We start from the raw sequence: 21,704 nt of genomic DNA, 5'->3' as shown, positions 1-21,704 counted from the left end.
TTCTCCAGTAGACACAGTAAGTCAGCTTGTATCACCGGGCAGCATTAATCTGCCCCTTCATACAACACCCGGATATCAGGTTTCAGGCTGGAGCCTATCCCAGCAGCCTTCAGGTGAGAGGCGGGGTTCACCCTGGACAGGTCACCAGTCCATCACAGGGCCAAAACATAGAGACAGACAACCATTCACACTCACAGTCACACCTACAGTCAATTTAGAGTATCAATCAGCCTCGTCCCCTCTTGATGTCTTTGGACTGTGGGAGGAAGCTGGAGTACCAGAGAGAACCCACGCAGGAACAGGGAGAACATGGAGACTCACACAGAAAGATCCTGTGATGGAGCCGGGACACACAAACCCGGAAACCTTCTTGCTGTGAGGCGACAGTGCAAACCACTGCACCACCGTGCTACTCATGGCTATATTTATATTTATTATTAAATTGTTGCTTTTGTTTATTCTGCACAACCCACTTTCTTTCTTTTTTACTGAATTGTTTTTTCTCAAATATATGTGTAATAGAAGGTTTTTCTTGTTGTGTTAACATTGTTATATTTATGTTACACAGCTGCTTTTTGTTATTTTGCACTAGTGACTTTTTCTTAAACAACTGCACGTAGTAAAAGGTAAAAGGGGAATTATTCTATTATTTTTATACTGTTAAATTGTTTTAAAGTGTAGTTAGTTAATACAAAAAATGTTTATTTGTCTAAAATCTTTGTCCAGTGTTTTATCATAACCAACTAACAAAAGGTAAAATCGCAAAATGATTCAATGATCATGACATTTCAAGTCAAACATATCGGTATCTGCGATACTGGCACTGTATTTACTTGGTATCCGATCCATACCAAAATTCCCAGTATTTCCACGTGAACAGGGGTGTGAGGGGCCGCTCATGGTTGGCAGCTTTAATTAGGGACTAAGCACCAAAGTACCAGGGGCCAAAAGTTTGCCCTGACAGAGGAACGCACCTCCCAGGGCCCTCCTCTTTAACACAGTTCATTTTGGTTATGAGACATATAATCTTTTGTTTTGTACTATTTTATGTAACTTATCTTTTATTTGAAAGCTAATTTTTACAAACCTTCATCTTCAGTACTGATCTGAGAACATCTAACTTGACCGGAGGAGCTGATTTAGTGTAGTTTTACAAACTGATAAACACGTTTGTTGGCATCATATTAACACACAACGGTCACTCTTGGGGGGTGGAGGTGGGAAGCGGCTTCTGCCACAGAGTGATAGAGAGTAGAATTACATAATAATAGAATTGAGGAATCGTTCCAATTTATTGCTTCCACGCTGAAGCCAAAAACACACGTGATCATCACGCTCCAATGAGCGACTTCGATCAACTGAACCCCCGCCTCCTATGCTATTCCTCCTCAGATCCCGGAAGTGGCTGATGTTTTCATTTGGGTCCCAGACCGAGCGACATGTATTTCAACCTGCTCGGCTTTTTGACCGTTTTGTTGGTTTATTCTTGCGCAGGCTCGCCGCCTAACTTCATCCTCCTTTTCGCGGATGATTTGGGTTTTGGTGACTTGGGGTGTTACGGACACCCCACCTCGCTGACTCCGAACCTGGACCGCCTGGCTGCGGGGGGACTCCGCTTTACAGATTTCTACTGCACCAGCCCGGTCTGCAGCCCCTCCAGGTAACCTGCCGCCGCCGCCGCTGCGCGAACAAACAGCACACACGGAGACAAGTCGACCGCTTGTTTAGGGTAGAGCTAAAACTTCCAGGTGACGACAGCAGGAACCAAACTCATATCACTGTATCTTCCACAAGTTTTTACCTCAGTTTACTAAGAGTCCATAAATCAATCATGTGAGTGAAATTAGTCTTGAACGACATGATGCTGTATTTTAGAAGTGACGCTAAATATACAATCCACTCACGTATCATTTGATTGATTTTGATTTTTTTTTTCATGGATAAATATTTAATAACCACATTAAAACCATTAAAATGCCAAGTAGTGCATCTCCCCGTGGCTGGACGATGTTTCGAAATGTGATTAACCTTGCAGTTTGCCTCGGTGCAATCTCCAAATTACAGGAGGTGCAAAGGCCAAATGTGAGTCGAAACACACCTCCCTGTAAAAATCACATCATTACCATCATGTTATCAAATTATAATGCCAATGATGCTCTAATGATTGGTCCTTTTGATAGTGTTAATTATATCTCAATTCCAGTGAAAGTCACAATAATTCCTATGTAGTATTTTATTTTCCAAAATCCCTTCATGAAAGACTCCTGAGTCATGAATACCACCATGTCTCCTACTTCTCTCACTCTTTGTCATTCCTGAATATTAAACTGGATTGGTTTTTAAGACATTTGTGATGTCACAGTTCCTGCTCACAGAAGCACAGCTCTGTTCATCACCAAATGTGATCTGAATATCCTTCGCTCATTAACTTGTAGACCTGTCATCCATCTTTCTACACAGATGCAGAAATAACATTTAACTGTGGCGGGAAGAAGAAACACACACTTTTGACTGGATTGTTGTCTCACCTTTCATCTGAAGCGTAACATGGAAGCCCGACACGCTCCTTTCATTGTTACCTGAATTAACCCCCAAACTTTCATTTTTATTATTTGCCTTCCAGGGCGTCGTTGTTGACGGGCCGGTATCAGACCCGCTCAGGGATTTACCCGGGAGTGTTGTATCCAGGCTCGGTAGGCGGTCTTCCTCTGAATGAGACCACGATCGCTGAGGTCTTGAAACCTCTTGGCTACGCTACAGCTGCTGTGGGGAAGTGGCACCTGGGAGTTGGGCCTAATGGCACGTTCCTCCCAACCAAGCAGGGCTTTGACCAGTACCTGGGGATCCCCTACTCCCACGACATGGTCGGTGCAAGCGGATAAAAAAAAAAAAAAAAATTCACATTAAAAGTTTACCACTTCATTCTGCACCCATTTAGGACATTGAATGGTTGTTATTTTGCCGACTGAAAGTTAGATAGAGTTTTACGTTTATCTGTGTGTTAAAATAATGTGAGTAATGTACGTCATTTTGTGTGATTTATTTCAAAATATTTTTCGGATTATCTTTTTGCATTTTACCTTTAGTTGACAGAAGAAAAGTTGTGTGGCGTGTATTCGTCCTGACGGATCTATTTGAATCTCTCTCTGTTGCTTCCGCAGGGCCCGTGCCATAACCTGACCTGTTTCCCTCCAGATGTGAAGTGCTTCGGCTTGTGTGACGTCGGCACTGTGTCTGTTCCGCTCATGCGCAATGATGTCATCAAGCAACAACCGGTCAACTTCCTGGACCTGGAGAGGGCTTACAGTGACTTCGCAACCGGTTTCATTACCGCCGCAGCCAGGAACGGAAAACCTTTCTTCCTCTACTATCCGTCCCATGTAGGCAACAAAAACCTCCTGGGATAGTGAGAGGAAAATCACTCCCTTCAGTGTAAAGATTTCTCCGGCTCAGTTGAACTCTTCAAAAAATGAAAACATGTTATGAAATTCCGGAGTTAGCATCTCGCTCCTCATTTTTGCCCCTCTTGTTTATAGGTGATGGAAACAGTGCATTAGACTGAACAATATTCTCTTTTTTTTTTTTCTTCCATCCCCCAGCACACCCACTACCCTCAGTATGCTGGTCCGGGGGCTGCTGGGCAGTCTCTTAGGGGCCCATTTGGGGATGCACTGCTGGAGTTTGACAACACCATCGGGAGTCTCTTAGCCACCTTGGAGAAGACTGGAGTCATCAACAACACGCTGGTTTTCTTCACAGCAGACAACGGGTGGGTTTGTTGTTATGTTGGAACATAATTTTATATTATTTTCAAGTGCTAATTTGAAGAAAAAGCAGCACGGCAGCGTCATAGATTATATTGAATTATTGTACAATATGGTGCTTTTCTTGTGTGTGTGTGTGTGTGTGTGTGTGTGTGTGTGTGTGTGTGTGTGTGTGTGTGTGTGTGTGTGTGTGTGTGTGTGTGTGTGTGTACTGTAGGCCTGAACTGATGCGCATGTCCCGTGGAGGTAATGCTGGTCTCCTGAAGTGTGGGAAAGGTACCACATATGAGGGGGGGATGAGAGAGCCAGCCATCGCCTTCTGGCCTGGGACCATCACACCAGGTCAGAACTCTTTTGGTCCTCTGCAAATGTGGACGCTTCTCCTGAAATGGATTACACACACTGCACTTGGTTTGGATTAAGCGTTCACACACCCACGCACTTATAGCTTTACACAAAATGTCTGACATTTGGTCTGGAATCCTGCAGGTCAAGATTTATCAACTATCACCCTTCCAGTTCAGCGCTGCAGTGAAACAGTAGTGAACCTTAAGGGTTAAAGTTGGTTGGTTTTTAGATCTGGTCCAAGAGTTTGGGGATTACTTTGCTTACACCTCGATATATCAGAGTACTTGGAGCGATGCGCTTGGGGGTTTGTAAACCGACATCTTTGAACACTTTTGCTGTTGTTTTGTTGTTGTAGCTGTTGTTAGCCTCTAGTTGCTATTAGCATCAAGCTAAATACACATGGCTGGCTCATTCTGCACTCTAGAGTCACAAAGTGACGGAGAAGGGAAAAAAACATGTAAACAACTATTTTTGGGTACTTGATTAGCAACAACAACAACAAAAAACCCCTTCTTGGATGAAGTATGACTTTAACATACAGCAAGTGAGTGTAAACTCAATGGGCAAAAGACAAGTAGCATATAAAATCTTCTCATGCCTTTGTGCCGCAACGTTGCTCGTTCCATATCTGGTTTTACCCCCACACCATCTTCTCATTGGAGGCTACTGTCCACATTCTGAGCTGAAGCCTGCCTCTCCAACTCTGCCTGAGCCAAGAAGGCGCACCACGTGTTCACCCAGTGACAGCGGCACCATGAGTGTTTGCAGAAATCTCAGATATAGTCGGCTTAATGTGCAAACACCAACTTTGTTTTCATGGAATAACTTTTTCCAATTGTGAGGCTGATTTCAACCATTCCAGACGTTCACTCTCTCCTTTCATTTCAGTACAAGCATGAATTGCATTCAATGACTGCAGAACAATGAACGCCTGATGCCTTGTGCCTCTCGTCTCTGCACACTACCTGTCTAAGGTGTGACTCATGAGATGGCGAGCACTCTGGATGTCCTGCCCACCATAGCGAGCTTAGCGGGAGCCAAACTCCCTCAGGTGCAGCTGGACGGCGTCGATATGACAGAAATCCTCATTAAACACGGACAGGTAGACACATCACAGCAAATTATTGGTAATATTGTGACAATCAAACTGATGCATTGATGTTTAATTCCTGTTTGCAGAGTAAAAGGGAGACGATGATGTTCTACCCCACAGATCCCAAAGAGCAGTACGGCCTGTTTGCGCTCAGGCTCGGGAAGTACAAGGCCCACTTCTACACACGAGGTGGGCTTCACACCCGCAGTTTATCAGAAATGTCCAGAACCAACAGAATCCCAGTCACACAGGCTTTGACTCCTGCCTGTTGATCTATTTCACATCAGGTGCAACCCACAGTGGTACGACCCCGGATAAAGACTGTCCAGTGTTCGCAGTACTGACGGCCCACGACCCACCGCTCATTTTTGATTTGGAGGCCGACCCTTCCGAGAATTACCCTCTCCCCTTGATGGGTAGACCGGACATCCGAGCTCTGCTGGAGAGAATTAAGGTAGTCAAGCAGCAGTTCGAAGCCTCCATGGTGTTTGGAGAGAGTCAGATAGCAAAAGGGAATGACCCGCTGCTGGAGCCTTGCTGCAATCCTCAGTGCAGCCCCAAACCCAGCTGCTGCCGCTGCTAACGGCCCCTTATCAGCCAGTAACGACAAAGATGTAGAGATGGGAATGAGGGAGGTAATGCACTGATTTGTTTTTTTGTTAAAAAAGCACCAAATGCAAGGCTGATGTTTGATGATGATCACGTCTACTTAAAGAGTACTGTAATTCGCAAATAACCAGTTTCCTCAATGAGGAATGAAAAAAAATGCCTTTATTTGCAATGTACTGTATGTTTCCTTAGTTGCTTTTAAAATCATTTAACCTTTTAATTCATGATGTCGATTTGACTCCAGCATTCTTTAAAATCATCCAGTTTTTACAAACAGAAATCAAAACAGAACTGAACAATAAAGACCACAATAAAGGTTTCAGACATCAAGCATATATTTTATTTTTAAGACCAAATTCATGACAAGGCAGAGTCATTTTTTTTTGTCTTTTTCTTTTCCCTTGAATTTTACAAGTTCATGTTTTTAAAGATAAAAGATAGGATATGTTTGTTCTGTCACATACTGTTTTTCCTCTAGGTATACAGAATCTTGTATGTAATGTAATAAAGTCAAAAGTTTGGTTTTATTTATGAACTCATGTCTCGGTGGCTATGCGGTACTAGACTCATCCTCAGAGGTTGTTTTTTGTGTAGCTGTGTGGAAAGAAGTTGTTTTTTTTTATTATTTAACCAGGCAGATAGAAAAACAGAACCAGAAGCAAAAAAAAAGAAGAAGAAGAAGGATATAGATCAGGGATGGGTCACACTGTTGGAGCTCAAAGCTGATTTAATATAATTGGCGATAATCATTTTTCCAATGGCAGCTGACTCAGTCACTACTCAGCTCATACAGCAGGTTTTCTGGTGGGTGTGTCACACTAACGATGCCATAAACGTGTCCTGAATGTGCTGCTTTTAGAAGCCTGTTCATCCACATTTACCCAAAATGCCGCCATTGTGACAGATAACACACCTTGTGTGGAAACATGAGACGCTGAAATAAAATTATTGCAGATCATAGACATTAATGTTTTTTTTTTTCTCTTTTATGTTTTGTTTTGTTTTGTTTTTTTTTTTGTCTGGATGTAATTTTTTTTATTTCGTTGTAATTAATTACACATTCATTTCATTAACATACAGAACATAAAGGACACAGCACTACTTTAGATTGTATATACATGATCTAAATGACAGCGGTACGTATGTCGATAACACCCAGCACCCTCCCCTCTTACAATATCGACTTTCAGTAAACTTTTAACACTGAAATCCTGTAGATTTGTGTTTTTTTTCCCCTATTGGACTGTGACTGAAAGCAGCAGAGCACGATGGTAAACAGTGTTTGAGGAACGATGGGAGATGATTAAAGGTGATTAAAGGCTGAAATGTTCCCCCTCCCCTATATACGGTGTTGAGCTGAAAGATATGGCATGCTACAACAACTCAAGTACTGTAAGTTATTGTGTAACATGTGAATGATAACCCACCTTTGTCCAGACTAAAAGCAATAAATAAATAAATATGATAATAATCCCTCTTGTCCACCATACTTAAAAAAACAAACAAAACAAAGTTCACAGTCAAATCATTTACATAACTACAAACATTCCTCGTAATGCCTCATTGAAGATTCTGTGGTGATACAGGAAGTATGCGAACTGCCGTACAGCCTCACGTCATTTTGTCGATTTCATTTCTGCCACGTTGAAAGAAAAGATATCACTAAAGACCAGAGTTAAACAGTCAGAGGTGTGAGTATATGGCTTTTCACAGGGCCTTTGCTTCCTTTAACCTCAGCAAAATGTGTGTTTGTTCTATGATTCATCATTTTATCAGTAGAATCATGTCTCAGAAAAGCGCTCCGTGATGTAGGTGAGCATGCAGTGCAACGTTGAGGATCCTTGAATAGTTGTCATCATATCATCCGCATGTACTCACAGCTGCTGGACATGATCCGAACTCGATAAGATACCAGTGGGGCCGATGACGTTCAAAGTTCATATCAAGTCAGTGCAACATTCCGAAAATAGTCTCCTATCATTACCCACGACAAAACTGAGAGCAGAATTCCCTCCATCAACTTTGAGTGTTTCTTAATTAGTCTGGACGAGGCGCCTGTATGTCTACTTTCTATACATTTATTTACAACACACATTACGTCTTGTACGCGACACAGGGGTTAAGCTTAGACCAAGGACAGTTCACTGTACTCTCTCTACTTTGCTCCAATGTCTATCAGTAGAAATCAAATCAGCAGTTTGTCTACATTGAAGAAATACATATTTACAGTTATAGTTAATTAACCCCCAACGTCTTAGATTCTACACCATCCCCTTACTGAATGTTGAGCTGCTTGCCATTCACTTGGATATGTGTACTGTGTCTGTGTGCAGTAATCCTACCAGCCATGCATTGAAAGGTGAAACTGCAGTAGTAGGTATATTGTTTTCATTTCAAAAGAGGAGCCTTTAAATAAACAGGTGCTCAGCATCTTAGTTTTATATCATAGAAAAAGATAAAAGAAACAGGCATCTATCCATCGAGACGATGGAAATAAACAAAGAGAGAGATGAATGAAGTCAGTCAAATGCCTAGCATACTGTAGAAATGAAGATCCCAGTTTCAGAGTGTTTTACAATGGAGAGTAGACCCCCACTGACAGCGCCCTCTGATGGCAAACCTGATGAACATACGCAAGCTGTAGAGGAAGAAGGTGGTCCTCATGGTTCGATGCTTCTTACTCCAGGTAGATGTCCTCAGTGGGGCAGGCATACTCCAGATGTTCCTGGTAGTACTCCTGGAAGGCTCGTCTGCACAAACACAGATAACACAGATATCTTACTGACAGCTACTAGACTACAAACTGAACCTCACAGTTTTTGTACTTATATCCAGTAAATGCAAACATAGTGTTCTTTATTCTAATAATAATACAGAAATCTCTCCATCAACAGGGTAACTGTTTTTGATCTGTCTGGACTGTTCTGCCAATTCCTTGGTCCACCGTCTGCCCTTGTTTCAGAGACAGTGAGTTATCTGCATCTTAACTAATCACACTCGACACTGCCTGAAATCATTATTTAACCTTACACACACTCCTACATGTCAAAAAAACTTGCCAACTTTTTGGAAAATATTCTTATTGTGCATCATTTAAAGAGCTAAAAGCAGATCTGTGCATTTCAGAGCTCCACATCCTGATCAAGTAGCTAACTGCTAGTTGGCTTAGATGCTGTAAATGTCTGATAAAATAGCAGTATCTCACAACAAACTAAAACAGTATGCAAATTAATTAATCTATGTTTGCTTTTCTGAGGAGTAATTACTCAGTAGCATGATTCTGACTCACCCAACACACTCTGCTACAGGTCGCATGGACTCCTGGGATACAAACACGTGGCAAGCGAATCTGTTCAGCATCGGGTGTTTAGTGATGAAGCCGAAGTAGCTGCAGAGAGAAGAACAACATCATGGAACGTGAGTCAGATGATACACTGCACATGTGCACGAAGGGGCAGTGGATGAGAACGTTTTCTTACCAGTTGTTCCTCGGATGGCACCCACAGAAAGAGATGTTCTTCATTTGGAAGAAGTGACTACATCTGTCAAACTGCAGACAGACAAGAACAAAAATATAAAGATCTGTGGTGAATTAAGTGTTGGTAATCAGAATTACCTCACTGTCTTGCTCAAGATCCCCTCCACATGTGCATTAAGCTATAAAGAAATACTTTCAACAACAGTGGTTCCTTCTCAATTCCTAGCAAATGTGATAACTGTGCAACCGCTTAAGAAACTTTACAGGGCTGATTCATTTTCTGGAGTTTTACCATTTCAAATGTTTCATGCGTGAACTGACCTAGATATGGAGCATCTGCAGTTTAAAATCCTGTAAAGTTGGATTCTAAAGAGATCACATGGAGAACTCTCCTCAGCTGCCCCGGCGGCTGTTCAGGAAAATTATGAACCTACACCTAGGACCAATAACATGGCAGCTACAACTGTTCCATTTCATGTATGAAACCAACATTTCTCTTCCGAAAGGAATTCTACCATCCATCAAAAGCCTGGCGAGACTTCAGAGCTCCACAGTAGATTACCACACAGCACTACATAGATCATAGTTGGCCTTGGATGGTGACGGATGCTGACTGGCTGAACGTGTCGGGAGTCAGTGACAAAGATTGCTGTTGTCCCAGAAAAACATGTAGCAGACTTACAAGCAGGTGCTATTTGGATAAACTGACCACATGTTGGCTAAATAAAATTAAAAATCAAGTGGCATGTTAGCAACTGTCCGGCAAAAATGACAGGAGCAGTTGAATCTGTTTTTGTGGATTATAATGGATGTTAATGATGTTCAGCCTTTTCAAATGAATGTGTCATCAATAGTGATTCATTAATTTGTCCTCCATACCTCATCAAGGGAGTCATATTCATCCTCCAGGCTCATTATCAGTTTCACTCCTTGCAAGCTGATCTCCAACTCACACAGGGAAGGAGGCCGCACATGAACTGTCCGTTTCCTCGAAATTGCAATCTCATAAGAAGACAATACGACATGTCAGCATCTTGTCTGTTTTGTGTTACTGTGGATGTGTTTTACACTTTGCTCACCTTCTGCATGGCTGCGCAAAGAATTCCGTTGCCTTGGTGATAAGGTACCTCCACAGAACCCAAGAATTGAACATTGAATGTCTCAATCCATGCGGGATTTCGTTTCATTCCTAAAGAGTGTTAAGTAGAAACATACATGACATTCTGCTGCGAGGTAACAACTTCACTCCCTCCTCGTCAATCAAATTTAAAAAGCCAGAGTTGGTTCCCTCACCCAACAACTCCTTGGATTGCCCTATGACCTCATGGGCGTAGAAGGCAGGGAAGATGCCCCTTTCCCCTGTTCGCATGTTGTAACCTCTGTACCAGTAGTCATCCTCTTCTTCTTCCACATACAGAGGATCATCCACATCCAGCTCCAGCTCATCTGCATGTCTGGGAATAAACCTGCGGAGGGCAGCAGAGAGCGGGAATGAAAGCATGAAATTGCGTCTGGTTGGGTTCAGGTGACAACCAGACAGATTAAATTGCTCACAGAGGAAGATAGTAGAGGGAGACAAACAGGTCTAAATGCGTTGTTGGAGACTGTCAGATAGAAATTGCATTGTTTAATTGCAAGTAGTATACAAGTGAAGTGCATGTACAATAGCTTGCTCCCTCCCTTTGTAGTTCACACATAAACAGAGAGACCCAGGTGGTGAATGGTGTGATTATAACTGGCCACCCTGCTGCTTTCAAGCTCTGACATCAGCCTTGTTCCCTACCAATATTCGTGACTCATGATTGCTGCAGTAGAAAGAAAACTTATAGAAATATTCTTCATCAAGAGTATATTTTTCCAGAGTCACACAAATTGTATAAATTGGACCTAATGTTTTTCCTACAAAAGCATTTTTTCCTTGCACTTCTGGTTGTGTAAACATTGTTTTACCTGTACACTGCTCTGTGTGTCTGGTCCCTCTCCTCTCCATTGATGGTACATGAGAAAAGTCCAAAGGATTCTGTGCCTTGATAGAAACAGGAGAGGAGCGCAAAAAACAACAAAAAAAACATTCTTTATTATTCCTTTAACCTGTTATTTGAAGGAGCACTTCTCACATTAACTTCTTGGAGATCTTTGTGTAAACTAGATTAACTGGCAGTATCCACACAAGATATAACAATGAAACTCTTTTCATTCCTTTATAATGTAAATCTCGCCTCATTAGGGATATGAATCTTCAAGTGAGAGCACTGTTTGATGGTGCATGTAACGCCCCCTCCCCCCCTGTAGGCTTCCTGACAAATTTAGATTATATATTAATGTGTGTGTGTGTGTGTGTGTATACGTGTGTACGTGTATATGTAACTTCATATTGAATGAAGAATTACATCAATCTTTTCACCGAATTACATATTTGGCATTTGACTGTAGTATGCTGTGATATCAGAAATGTATTGACTTACTAGAGGAACGGGAGGTACTATTGACGAACACATTAAGGAACTTCTTGGAAAATGGGAGATCAGCCTCAGGGGAAGAGTCCTCAGAAGAACTCAGGAGTTCCGGCCTCACCTCCTCATCCTCACAACCATAGCCCACCTGACCCGTCCCCAAAGGCTCCTCGTCGCATAGCGTAGAGAGCTCACTGTCATCGCTCAGGACAGAGGTGCACCTGTTATGACAAGTTTTCAAGTCCACGTAAGGAATAACTGCTTAAAGCCACATTATGTTGCATTGAAACCAAGCTAGCACCTTATACTTCACGTTCCAGACCAACAGAGAGCAACATATGACAAAAAATTTGACGGATCAACCCTAGCACAGGGAGAGAAAAAACCCACAGAAACGATAACTACCATAGCATGAGCAAGAGGGCAAAATTGTAAATTTACCAGCTGATTTACATTCTCACACTCAACTATGGTCAGCTTTGTGTGGAGGTGAGACCAGCTATATCTAGCCGGTAATGCTCAACATCTTCTGACTTTGTCTGTAACTTAATTCTATTGTGGAACATAGCAATACTCTGGCGGCAAGATATCTTATGACTTCAGGATGGACTGCAGCTCAAAGGTAAGGAGCGTAGACATGGAGCTACTACTGCTTTGGGCCACAGAGACTCATCATCACCGGGTGATGAGTTCAGACATTTAGATGGATCTCAGTTGCTCATTTGTACAACTCTGATGAATGCCTCTTGGAGTTCATTGTGGTATTATGAGATGGGATTGTCTGGTGCTAGCTTGTTTTCAATTTAATTCAGTAGAATTAAAATAAGTTCTTTCTTCTACACTGATTTCTTTGTTCAATGTTATTGTAACATAATCTCTATAACATACCTTCTCAGGCTCACTAGTTCCAGTGTAGTATTCTCATCAACCACCAGCGTGTACTTCATGGAGTCATAGGCCAGTCCATCATCTTCATTCGGCTGCCTCGGAGACAGATCTTTCTCGCACAGTGGGAGATCATGGTCAGATGAGGGATGGTCTGGTACACTGGAATCAATGGGTGGTGAACTGTCAAGCTCTAAGTCACTACCCCTGTAGGACTGCCTCCTCAAGCCGCACAAAAACGGATAAGAGTCGCCGTCTTCCTCTTCATCGTTGTCTGTGGAGTAGGTGAGGCTGAAGCAGCGGTTAGTCTGTGCAGTGGGTATGTCCAGTGTCAGGCTATGTTTGACCTCAGTGATGCGCTCAAGAGAGGCTGAGGAGCGGCTTCCAGGTCTGGGTTCTGTCTCTCGTCCTTCATCCTTGTCGCTGACCACACTCTCGCAAAGGCTTGGCGAATCCATGTCCTTCCTTCTTTCTAGCATCATTAAGTCGTTATTGGGCTCGTCTTCTTCTTCCAGTCTCCTGGTGTTCTTGGGTGTTTTAGTGGAGTCTTTTGTGGTGTATGAGGAGCAGTCTGTGTTCCCCCTCACATTGTCAACGCAGCGCTCCAATATCAGTGGTGTAATAGAGTCACCAGTGAGGTTGCTCATGTAGAGGCAAGAATTTGTCACAACACATTCATTTGTAGACTCCACCTTCTTTGTGCTCTCTCCTTGCTCCATATTTTCCTCATCTTCCTTTTCTTCTTTTTCTGATCCAACCATTCTTGATTTCTTGCTTTGGTCTTCATCAGTAAAACTGTCTCCCTCTCCGATATCTGAGGATGGTGAGATGGTGTCTGACACTGACACCTTCCTCTTGAAGCACTCCTCAGGACAGCTGATTGGGTACGAGCCCTCTGAGATCATCCTGTTGACCAAGTTGCTCAGCAGCCAGGGTGAGTCTGAGTTTTCGCTCAGTTCATCTTCACTTTCTGATTCTGAATCTCCCTCACTGGTTCCATCGTATTCATCTGCACTTGGCATTAGCCTGGGTCCCACTGGAAGGTAGAAAGAACGTTTGAAGCTCTCCAGGCTGTGGTCTGGTTCTATCTGCAGCACCATCTGTCTGGACAGGCTGTCCTCACAGCACTGGGCTGGAGGAAGAGTCTCATCGGGGTCAGCCTGGTGTTCATAAGACAAGTCATCATCCCCATCTTGACCAACATCGTATGGCTCAGGGGGCAAGATGGGGGAGTCAACCGGGGATGGGGTGGCAATAGTGGGGGAAGGTAAAGGTGATGGAGAGGGTAGGGGAGACCCTTCTTTAATTGGGTCAGGCTGGCCCAGAAAAAGAGATGTTTTCAGTCCTACAATGCCACTGTCCTGCTCTAACTCTGTATCTGGGTCCAGTTCCTGGTCTGATGTAGGTGAGCTGGCCTCCTCGATGGAGTTGGTGAGGTGAGATGAGCGTCCACTGCTACTGTCATCACTGGTCAGGTCTAATTCTGTCTCAGAGATAGAGGAGATCATATTCGAGACCACTGGACCTCCACAGGCAAATGCTGCTTCCAGCTCTCCTTCAAGGTCGGAGTCAGAGCCTGGAGAACTGAGGTCTTTGTCAAGGTCTGAAGTCACGTATCCTTGCTGGTTCATATCTGCTATTCCCGGGTCTGAAGACGGAGAGGTGGAGTCATTGGGTGCTGCCTGAATGGCTGCTGCTTCTTGACCATCAGAACTGTTGGACTGTTCCAGAGCATCAGAACGGCTGGAGGACACATAGCTGGAGAAAGAAGCTGGCTCAGAGGGTTCAATAGGTGGAAATTCAACATATGTTGACTGATTCTCCTTACACACCATATCATAGGTCTCCTTACACATGAACTCAACTTCAAAGTCTTTGTCCAACTCCTCATCAGACAATGGTGTGTCAGCACCGTCGTTGGCTCCCATTGGTGCGGTGGATGACAAGCAGTGACTGGTTCCATCTGGGTCTAGGTCAGTCTCTGGCTCCATACCTGACTCGTTGGTGATTGTGTATGTGTCTGTGGCACGCCGGTTTGAGTGTTTGTGGTTGTGATCATTGTTGAGGTCATGGTCCACCTCTGTGTCCGAACACTGGGAATGCTCATCTACGGAGGGTACTCTGGTTGTCTGGATTGTTGGGTCAACCTTTGGCTGAGTCACATCGCCAGAGCAAGGCTGGGACTTATGTTGGCCAAATGAACCTGACAGGATAAAAAGTATGGAGAAACATGAAATTGATCAGAGAATGAAAAGTAGTAGTCATGAATTCAATATAATTTTACAGCGAGGGCAAATGGAGACATGTTAGAGAGGTTTCAGGTGCTAGACGAACTTGGATAATTATTGTGTAATATGAATAATATTGTTTTGTTGCTTTGTTTTGGTTTTAGCTGTCAAGTCTGTTTAATCACTGACCTCAATTAAAAGCACTTTGGGTTTACATGCACACTTGCAGGCATTTAATTGGACTACTGTCATCCCAGTACAAGAACCAGAGAAGAATCGATATATTGACCAAGTTATGTGCCTCCTTACAGCTGATTGCAATCAAAGTCAGCCAGTAGAAAGCCATGTTCCTGTCAAATGGTGAATGTAAATTCAAAAACTGCTGAGAGAGCATAGTTTGCTCCACATCTCTCTAGAAATGGGTTTCCATGAAACCCCCTCGGGTGGTGTGCGACTTCTGTATTTAATACATGACCTATTGATGTTCAAAATGCCGAGGCCAATGGGGGGCCAACCGTACATGCCTGTGTAAATTTCCCCCAACCGCTTTATGTACTTAAAAAGTACGATTTCACTTGGACTAACAACGAACATCTTTACATGCATTTCAAAAGCCCAGTTTTAGTCAAACAAACACAATCATTATTTTTCTAATATCAAGTAAACATACTGACTGATGGATGTGTTTGGTTATGGTAAGAGTTGGACACCGTTGTTGGCCACTAACAGTGATGTCGAGACAGACTGATAACGTGTACACATAACAGAAAAAAACATGAATAGTTCGGGCAAGATAGAGTATAAATGGCTTTTAAAAAGTTACTGTCATCAGCTGAAGAAAGGATGCAGGATGATAAAGGTCAGGACACTCTCTGATATTAATGAACTAACTCAAATCACTTTTACACATGTAGATGTTGATGGAATGTGCCCTAAGCTTGCTGGGCTGGCCTTTTTGTTACCGTATTCGGGCCTCTCCCGCCTGTTGCCCTCCATGTCGCAGAGGAGGGGCCTGTGAGGGGACTGGGGATTCCCGCCCTCCCCTGCCTGTTTAGCTGGAGTACCTTTGCTCTGGGACCCTGGTGCCTGGGAAACTGGAGAGGCTGGGCACTGGCCTGTCACATGGCTACCATCCTCCAGACATGAGTGGGTGGGAGTCAGATGGCCTGGAGGTAGATTCGATATTTATTGTTTTTTTTTTTCTTACTGTGTAATACTTGCTCTTTCTTTGCTAGGTTGAATGTTTTTTTAAGCTGCATTCATAAAAGTCATGAGTTGTGTGTGATTAACAGACAAATGAATAGACACAAACAAATAAAAACATAACACTCATCCAATTATTTAAAGAGAGAAAAAACTCTGATCCTCACGCTGTGTAGCTGGGATACGTAGAGAGTCCTGCCAGCTTCCTTTCTTTGGGGAGAGACTGCTGTTGTTGTTCAGTGAATCCTGATGGAAAGAGAGAGAATGATGCTAAACAAGCTCACTTGGACCCATTAAAATATGATCATAACAAGCCCTTCAGGCAGCTTACCTGGGACACGGCAGTGGTGAGGTTTAGTGTGGTGGGTCTGCTTTTTGCTGTACCAAGAGTAGGAGAGGGAGGAGGGGAGACAGAGGGGGACGGGGGCGCATCAGGGTCAACCTCTTCATCTTCTTCTTCTTCCTCCTCTTCATCCTCATCTTCATCGTCAATCATTTCAAACTCCTGGAAATCATCTTGAAAGGAACAGACTGGGTGGTGCATGTCATTCTTCTCCAAAATGAGGGAGTCCTGACCCCAGGAGAGAGAGAGAGGGAGGGAGAGAGGGTGTTAGTAAATTCAATCGTGATGTCACACCTCAAGCACATTTCTATTCTAATAGAGGGGAAACTTTGAGCCAGTAACTGTATACTTCCTTTTCTTTCACAAATCTTATGTGCGATACATAGAACTAGGTGAGCAGCATCCCAGACCATGTTCTATGATGACACAGAGGACATTTGTAAAACAGACGAATACACACACAGACAGCCACAGTACTGTAGTCAGCAACTCTGCAACTGAGGACATGAAAGCACAAAACATTTAGCTGATATGTTACATTTTGCAGGCTGCGGCCTCGTTTGTGCACCGGTGTGTATGTTGACATAAGACGGATAAGTTTAGCCTCCAGCATAAATATTGCCCTGAAAGTATAATGGTAAAGTGTTACACTAAATACACGAGTATTTTTTGGTATTGATTAATCTCATGATTATTTTCATGATTAAGTGAATCATTTTGCTCTATATAATGTTGAGAAACTCTGAAAAATGCTTGTCTTAAAGTTGATGCCACTGCTTATTGTGGGCATCCAGCAGTTCAAAACCCAGAAGCTAAATTTACTGTCATAAATTCCTTATGATTAAGTGTCTGAAACTGGCAAATGTTTGAACGTGTTTGCTTGTACAAACAGACATGATTATCTAATGATTATTATTAAATACACCTTACAGTACAAACAAAGCAAGTGTATAACAAAGGGATAGGAGGTAGACGTGTGCGCGAAACAAAGACAAAGGATGAAGGTGGGATGGTCGATGAAATAAGAGTGGATCAATCAGATACCACTCAGGTTTCAGCTGACTTACCGGAAAGTGGAGCACTAAATGATTTTTAAGTTTAATAGACCACACACCTCCATGACTGCGTGTGTGTGCGTGTGTGTGTGTGTGTTCTTGTACTTGCCACATATTGAGGACTACATTACGTATTCAACCAACAAAGTGAGGACATTTTTGGCGAGTGAGGACATTTTAGCTGGTCCTCACTTCTTCAAAAGGCCGTTTGAAGGTCAAGACTTGGTTTAAGGGTCAAGGTTAGATGAGATTCTGATCAGGTTTAGGGTCAAGGTTAGGGTCAGGCAGTCAGTTGAGATGGTGAAGTTTAGGGTGAGGGCCTAGGGGATGTATTATGTCAATGAAAGTCCTCACAAAGATATAAGTGCAATGTGTGTGTGTGTGCTTGCGTGCGTGCGTGTGCACGTGCGTGTGCGTGTCTACCCTCTGGGTGGCCTTACATTTTTCTCAATGACTGATGAAGCAAAATCTCTAAAATGCAATGCTGGTGAACCTCACAGTAAACAAAGAAGATAAGAAAATGTGTCTGACTGATTAAGTGGAAGTATGAGAGTCTATTACATGCATTTATTACCACAAAGACTCTATCATAGGGTGAAAAAAGTGACATCACACAAACATCACCACTCTCTGTAGTGTATGATACTAATAAAAGATGCCAGATCATCATATTTATGGGAGAGGTGCATCATTTGTTTTTTCCGGCGCTTTCTTCCCTATTTCAAAACTGACAATGCCAACACGAGGACTGATTTATATCTGGTTTGCTGTTTGAACAGCGCAGCAGTTTCTCTGCCTCTCAGCGCAGTCTTTTTTAATGGAGGAATCAAAGCTCACCCTCTCACCCATCCACCCCACACAATCCTGCTGACGCCTGGTTCATCCACTTTATGCCACAGCCAACAGAAATCAACACTCAATCCATTACCCAGGAGAGTACATGAGTGCTTCCAGCTTCCCTGACATCTATTTTTCTGTTATTCTGCTGTTAAAAAAAAGAGATTTACAATGCCGTCTTCTCTTGCTGACCCATTAAAATCCATCATATGATATGTGACTTATTACTTCATGACGGTGTGAAAAACGATCAATCAGCCGAGGTTGTGAAAATGCCACTAATGCCTGGGAAAAAAAGTCTGCACTGTCAGAGGACATCAAAGCCACCTGACAGCCCCACAGGCTTCAAGAAAAAGAGAGAACTATAAATAAGAGTTGTGTGTCGGCGAGAATCAATACCCACATGGTCTCTTCTTCCCAAGGGCACCCCCCCACCCCATGCAGCTCTATGACTGTCCCTCCATTGTCAATCAGCAGGCCAAGTAAGACATGGTTTCCTGCTGGCAAAATGGTACTCACTGTCTATGCGGATACACCCCAACACACACAGAGCTGCACTTTCCAGGGTCAAATACAGACTGAGGGATTAACGGCTTTGTTTACATTTACAATTAATTTCTGTCCCTCAGAAGCTTGGGTAGTGCAGTGTCTGTGGATGCTGAGCTGTTGCCAGATACAGTATATTAAAACATAGAAAAAGAAGAAAACAGAGCAGAGATTTGGTCTCTAATTAGCAGTGCGCAGGCTCGTTTAGCACGGCTAGTTCAACACAAACCCTCTCCCTAGCTCTAGTACTGCACTGACGAGAGAGGAGGCCTCCGGTGAACTTTGCGGCCATCTTCCTTAATGAGCTGACCAGCTGTCGTAGCACAGCGAAGGACAGATGAGAGAAACCAAGTGAACGGTGGCTGCATGGCACTGAGAAAGGGCCTGGAGGAGTTATAAATCTCACAGAAGAAGAGGCCGAGAATTAAGTGTTCTTTAAAGTGCAGCGGAGATGCCACAGATACACACGGACACTGAAATACAACAGTTGTGGGGCTTTCACTGAGTATAAATTTCAGGCAGCACCTTCACTTACGGGCTTCACCGTGAAAAGGCAATTATGGCTTTTGTAGATCCTTCAGTCGATACTTGAAAATCCCTGCTGTGTTAGGGCTCGGGCTGAGCGTTCTGAGTAAGAAGTTATATTCAGAAGCCGATTTTTTCAAGCTCCGTCACAACATGTGCTCAGCAATCGAAAATCACATGTCAAAAAGTGTCCGTTCAATTATAACAAATTCATCATATGGTGCTGCATGGCAATGAGAAGGGAGATAAAAATCAACTGGAGCTGTAATCTTTACCCGACACCTTCAATTCATACGTTTTGAGAGAAATCTGATCTTGTGGATCACAGTTTATGAGATTTAAAAACAAGCAACTCCCTCTCTCTCTTTCTCCGTCCCCCTCTCCCACTGTATACATATTTATGTAGATCACACAACTGTAAGAGAAGCATAGAAAATATTCCCAAATAATTATCTGTGTATCTGACATGATTTGTTGCATACAATTAACTCCAATTTTAAAATCTTTAAATTCCCATATACTCCATCTTCCTCATTAAATATCCAGCATATAAAAATGTTTCATTTCACAAGTCATTCTAGGAGTTTGTACACTGGGGGCTTCGCATGTCATGCTCATAAGCCGGACCCTTAAAATCTGTTTTTCATCAGGCAGAAAGAAAATGTACGAATTCATAACAAACAGGTCAAGTGTAAAACTCATTCTTAATTAAGAAGCCCAAACATTTAATTGCAGGACCAGCATTTTTTTCCAAATACCCTGATTCAGGAATGAGGCTATGATGACTCTCATGAATTGCATCGTTTGTTTTGTGTGTGCAATGATAGTAAACAGGATCTATAAGTGGATCCCTGCTCACCACCCTCCAAAACAACAACCCATTTGCTAAATGTATCACATGATGGGGGGGGGGGTATGGTAGAATATGACAGCGCTCCAATAATCAAGACCACCAGGCGAGCAATGGCCTCCATCTATCAGTGTTTCTTTTCACATTTTAAATTGGGTAAAGCGCCACAGCTGAGACACAGACACCACTGCTCTGACACATACTGAATTATGCATGTTGTTCATGGTGTTCAATCAGGGCTCAGGGGAGACAAAGATGGATTAGAGTGACAGGAAGTGAAGAATACGGCACAAGACGAGGTAGAAAGCAGCAGAGTGTGTATGTGATGTGAGACAGCAACAATTCAGAAACAACAACAGGGGGAAGGGGCACTTTGAGGTTCTCTGTCCTAGTTAAGACGATGGGATGGAAAGGAAATTCTAAAAGAAAAAAATAATCACACGGTTGAAACACATCGTCAAACATAACCACTGGCGATGCCACAGATAAGCCAGGATGGTTATAGCAATGAAAACAAACTCATGATCTTTAATTGCCTGGTTTCAGCTGAACAAAATTAGCGGTTTTAGGAGACGATGTCTATTAGTTTTAGATGCATGTTTGTGTGTGCTCCTGTCACAAAGGCTAAGTACTGATCGAAAGCTTTATGCAGATTAAGACCTGAACCCCATAACAAATTGGAATTAATCAGAGCTGGGGATTGGGGCCAGAGGATAATCTCACTGTTTAGACTGGCCGTTCATCCTAAAGATCAAAGACAGGCTGCCCAATATGATCAAATCATACCGACATAGAAACTGGTCCAGTGAAGGAGAGGGCGGGACTGCTGCTGCTGCTGATGATGATGATGATGATGATGACGGTGACATTTGACTGACAGCATGTCACCAAAATGATGCAGGCTAAATCAAACTGCATGAGCTTGAAATCCTCTGTCTCACCTGTTAGTTAAAGCAACATTGTACAGTTTTCTGCGCAGCAGTGGCCACCGGTAATACAATTGGTAGAATATAGGACACGTGCATTTAAATCTGTTAGTTTGAGAACTGACAAAGTACTGATGGACCCTGCCTGAGGCTAGCGGTAGGGAGCCACCCAATTTTTCTCTTTTCACTTTTAGCTATGCACAATAGCAGAAGAGGAGAGAAACTTGGAAGTCAATAGAGGGTAAACGCAGTGCTGTTGTTGCCCCTATTTAAAAGTATCATAATGATGTTGAAACTAAACTAAAAGTGCTGCATAATGCTGATGTAAATGCACACACGCACACACACACACACGCACACACACACGCACACATTCTCGGGGCAGCTGGGTGAGTGTCCTGTCCAGCCCATGTCAGCAAGATTACTTCCTCTGGGCAAAGCTCTGGTTTCTTGTTGGTGAAGTGAGCAGTAGGGACTCCTGGTGATGTGTGGTGTGATGTGATGTGCGACAGTATGTGAGCTACACAGAGGCCACTGATACCTGCGTTACTATACTGTATG

General features: G+C 43.1%; 2 protein-coding genes across 6 annotated transcripts in view; one reads left to right on the top strand and one right to left on the bottom strand.

Moving 5' to 3' along the window:
* The first annotated feature begins 1,403 nt into the window (after window positions 1-1,403).
* arsa (arylsulfatase A) lies at window positions 1,404-6,885 on the top strand. The gene is made up of 8 exons (XM_086208803.1): window positions 1,404-1,660; window positions 2,624-2,864; window positions 3,162-3,380; window positions 3,600-3,769; window positions 3,982-4,106; window positions 5,087-5,214; window positions 5,292-5,394; window positions 5,493-6,885. The coding sequence occupies exons 1-8, from the start codon at window positions 1,440-1,442 to the stop codon at window positions 5,786-5,788; spliced, it is 1,503 nt and encodes a 500-aa protein (XP_086064929.1). The 5' UTR covers window positions 1,404-1,439; the 3' UTR covers window positions 5,789-6,885.
* Window positions 6,414-21,704, bottom strand: part of mapk8ip2 (mitogen-activated protein kinase 8 interacting protein 2) — a 32,184-nt gene continuing 16,893 nt past the window's right edge. For 2 of the 5 annotated variants that reach the window (XM_086208798.1, XM_086208800.1), the window contains 12 exons: window positions 16,393-16,632; window positions 16,229-16,307; window positions 15,821-16,024; window positions 12,634-14,833; window positions 11,758-11,966; window positions 11,243-11,318; window positions 10,586-10,758; window positions 10,372-10,481; window positions 10,172-10,294; window positions 9,294-9,364; window positions 9,104-9,202; window positions 6,414-8,564 (listed from right to left, as the gene is read on the bottom strand). In XM_086208798.1, the coding sequence (XP_086064924.1) occupies window positions 8,492-8,564; window positions 9,104-9,202; window positions 9,294-9,364; window positions 10,172-10,294; window positions 10,372-10,481; window positions 10,586-10,758; window positions 11,243-11,318; window positions 11,758-11,966; window positions 12,634-14,833; window positions 15,821-16,024; window positions 16,229-16,307; window positions 16,393-16,632 (3,657 nt within the window). In that variant the 3' untranslated portion in view covers window positions 6,414-8,491. Of the gene's footprint in view, window positions 8,565-9,103; window positions 9,203-9,293; window positions 9,365-10,171; window positions 10,295-10,371; window positions 10,482-10,585; window positions 10,759-11,242; window positions 11,319-11,757; window positions 11,967-12,633; window positions 14,834-15,820; window positions 16,025-16,228; window positions 16,308-16,392; window positions 16,633-17,899; window positions 17,987-21,704 lie in introns of those variants that run through there. The other 3 variants (XM_086208801.1, XM_086208799.1, XM_086208802.1) reach the window with 3 other exon arrangements.

The sequence above is a fragment of the Aulostomus chinensis genome, chromosome 7 (genome assembly GCF_037954235.1).
Source record: "Aulostomus chinensis isolate RoL2024-O1b breed Wild chromosome 7, RoL_Achi_v1.0, whole genome shotgun sequence".
Taxonomy (NCBI): Eukaryota; Metazoa; Chordata; class Actinopteri; order Syngnathiformes; family Aulostomidae; genus Aulostomus; species Aulostomus chinensis.
Note: the sequence above shows the minus strand (reverse complement) of the source record. Positions and strands in the feature narration are given on the sequence as shown.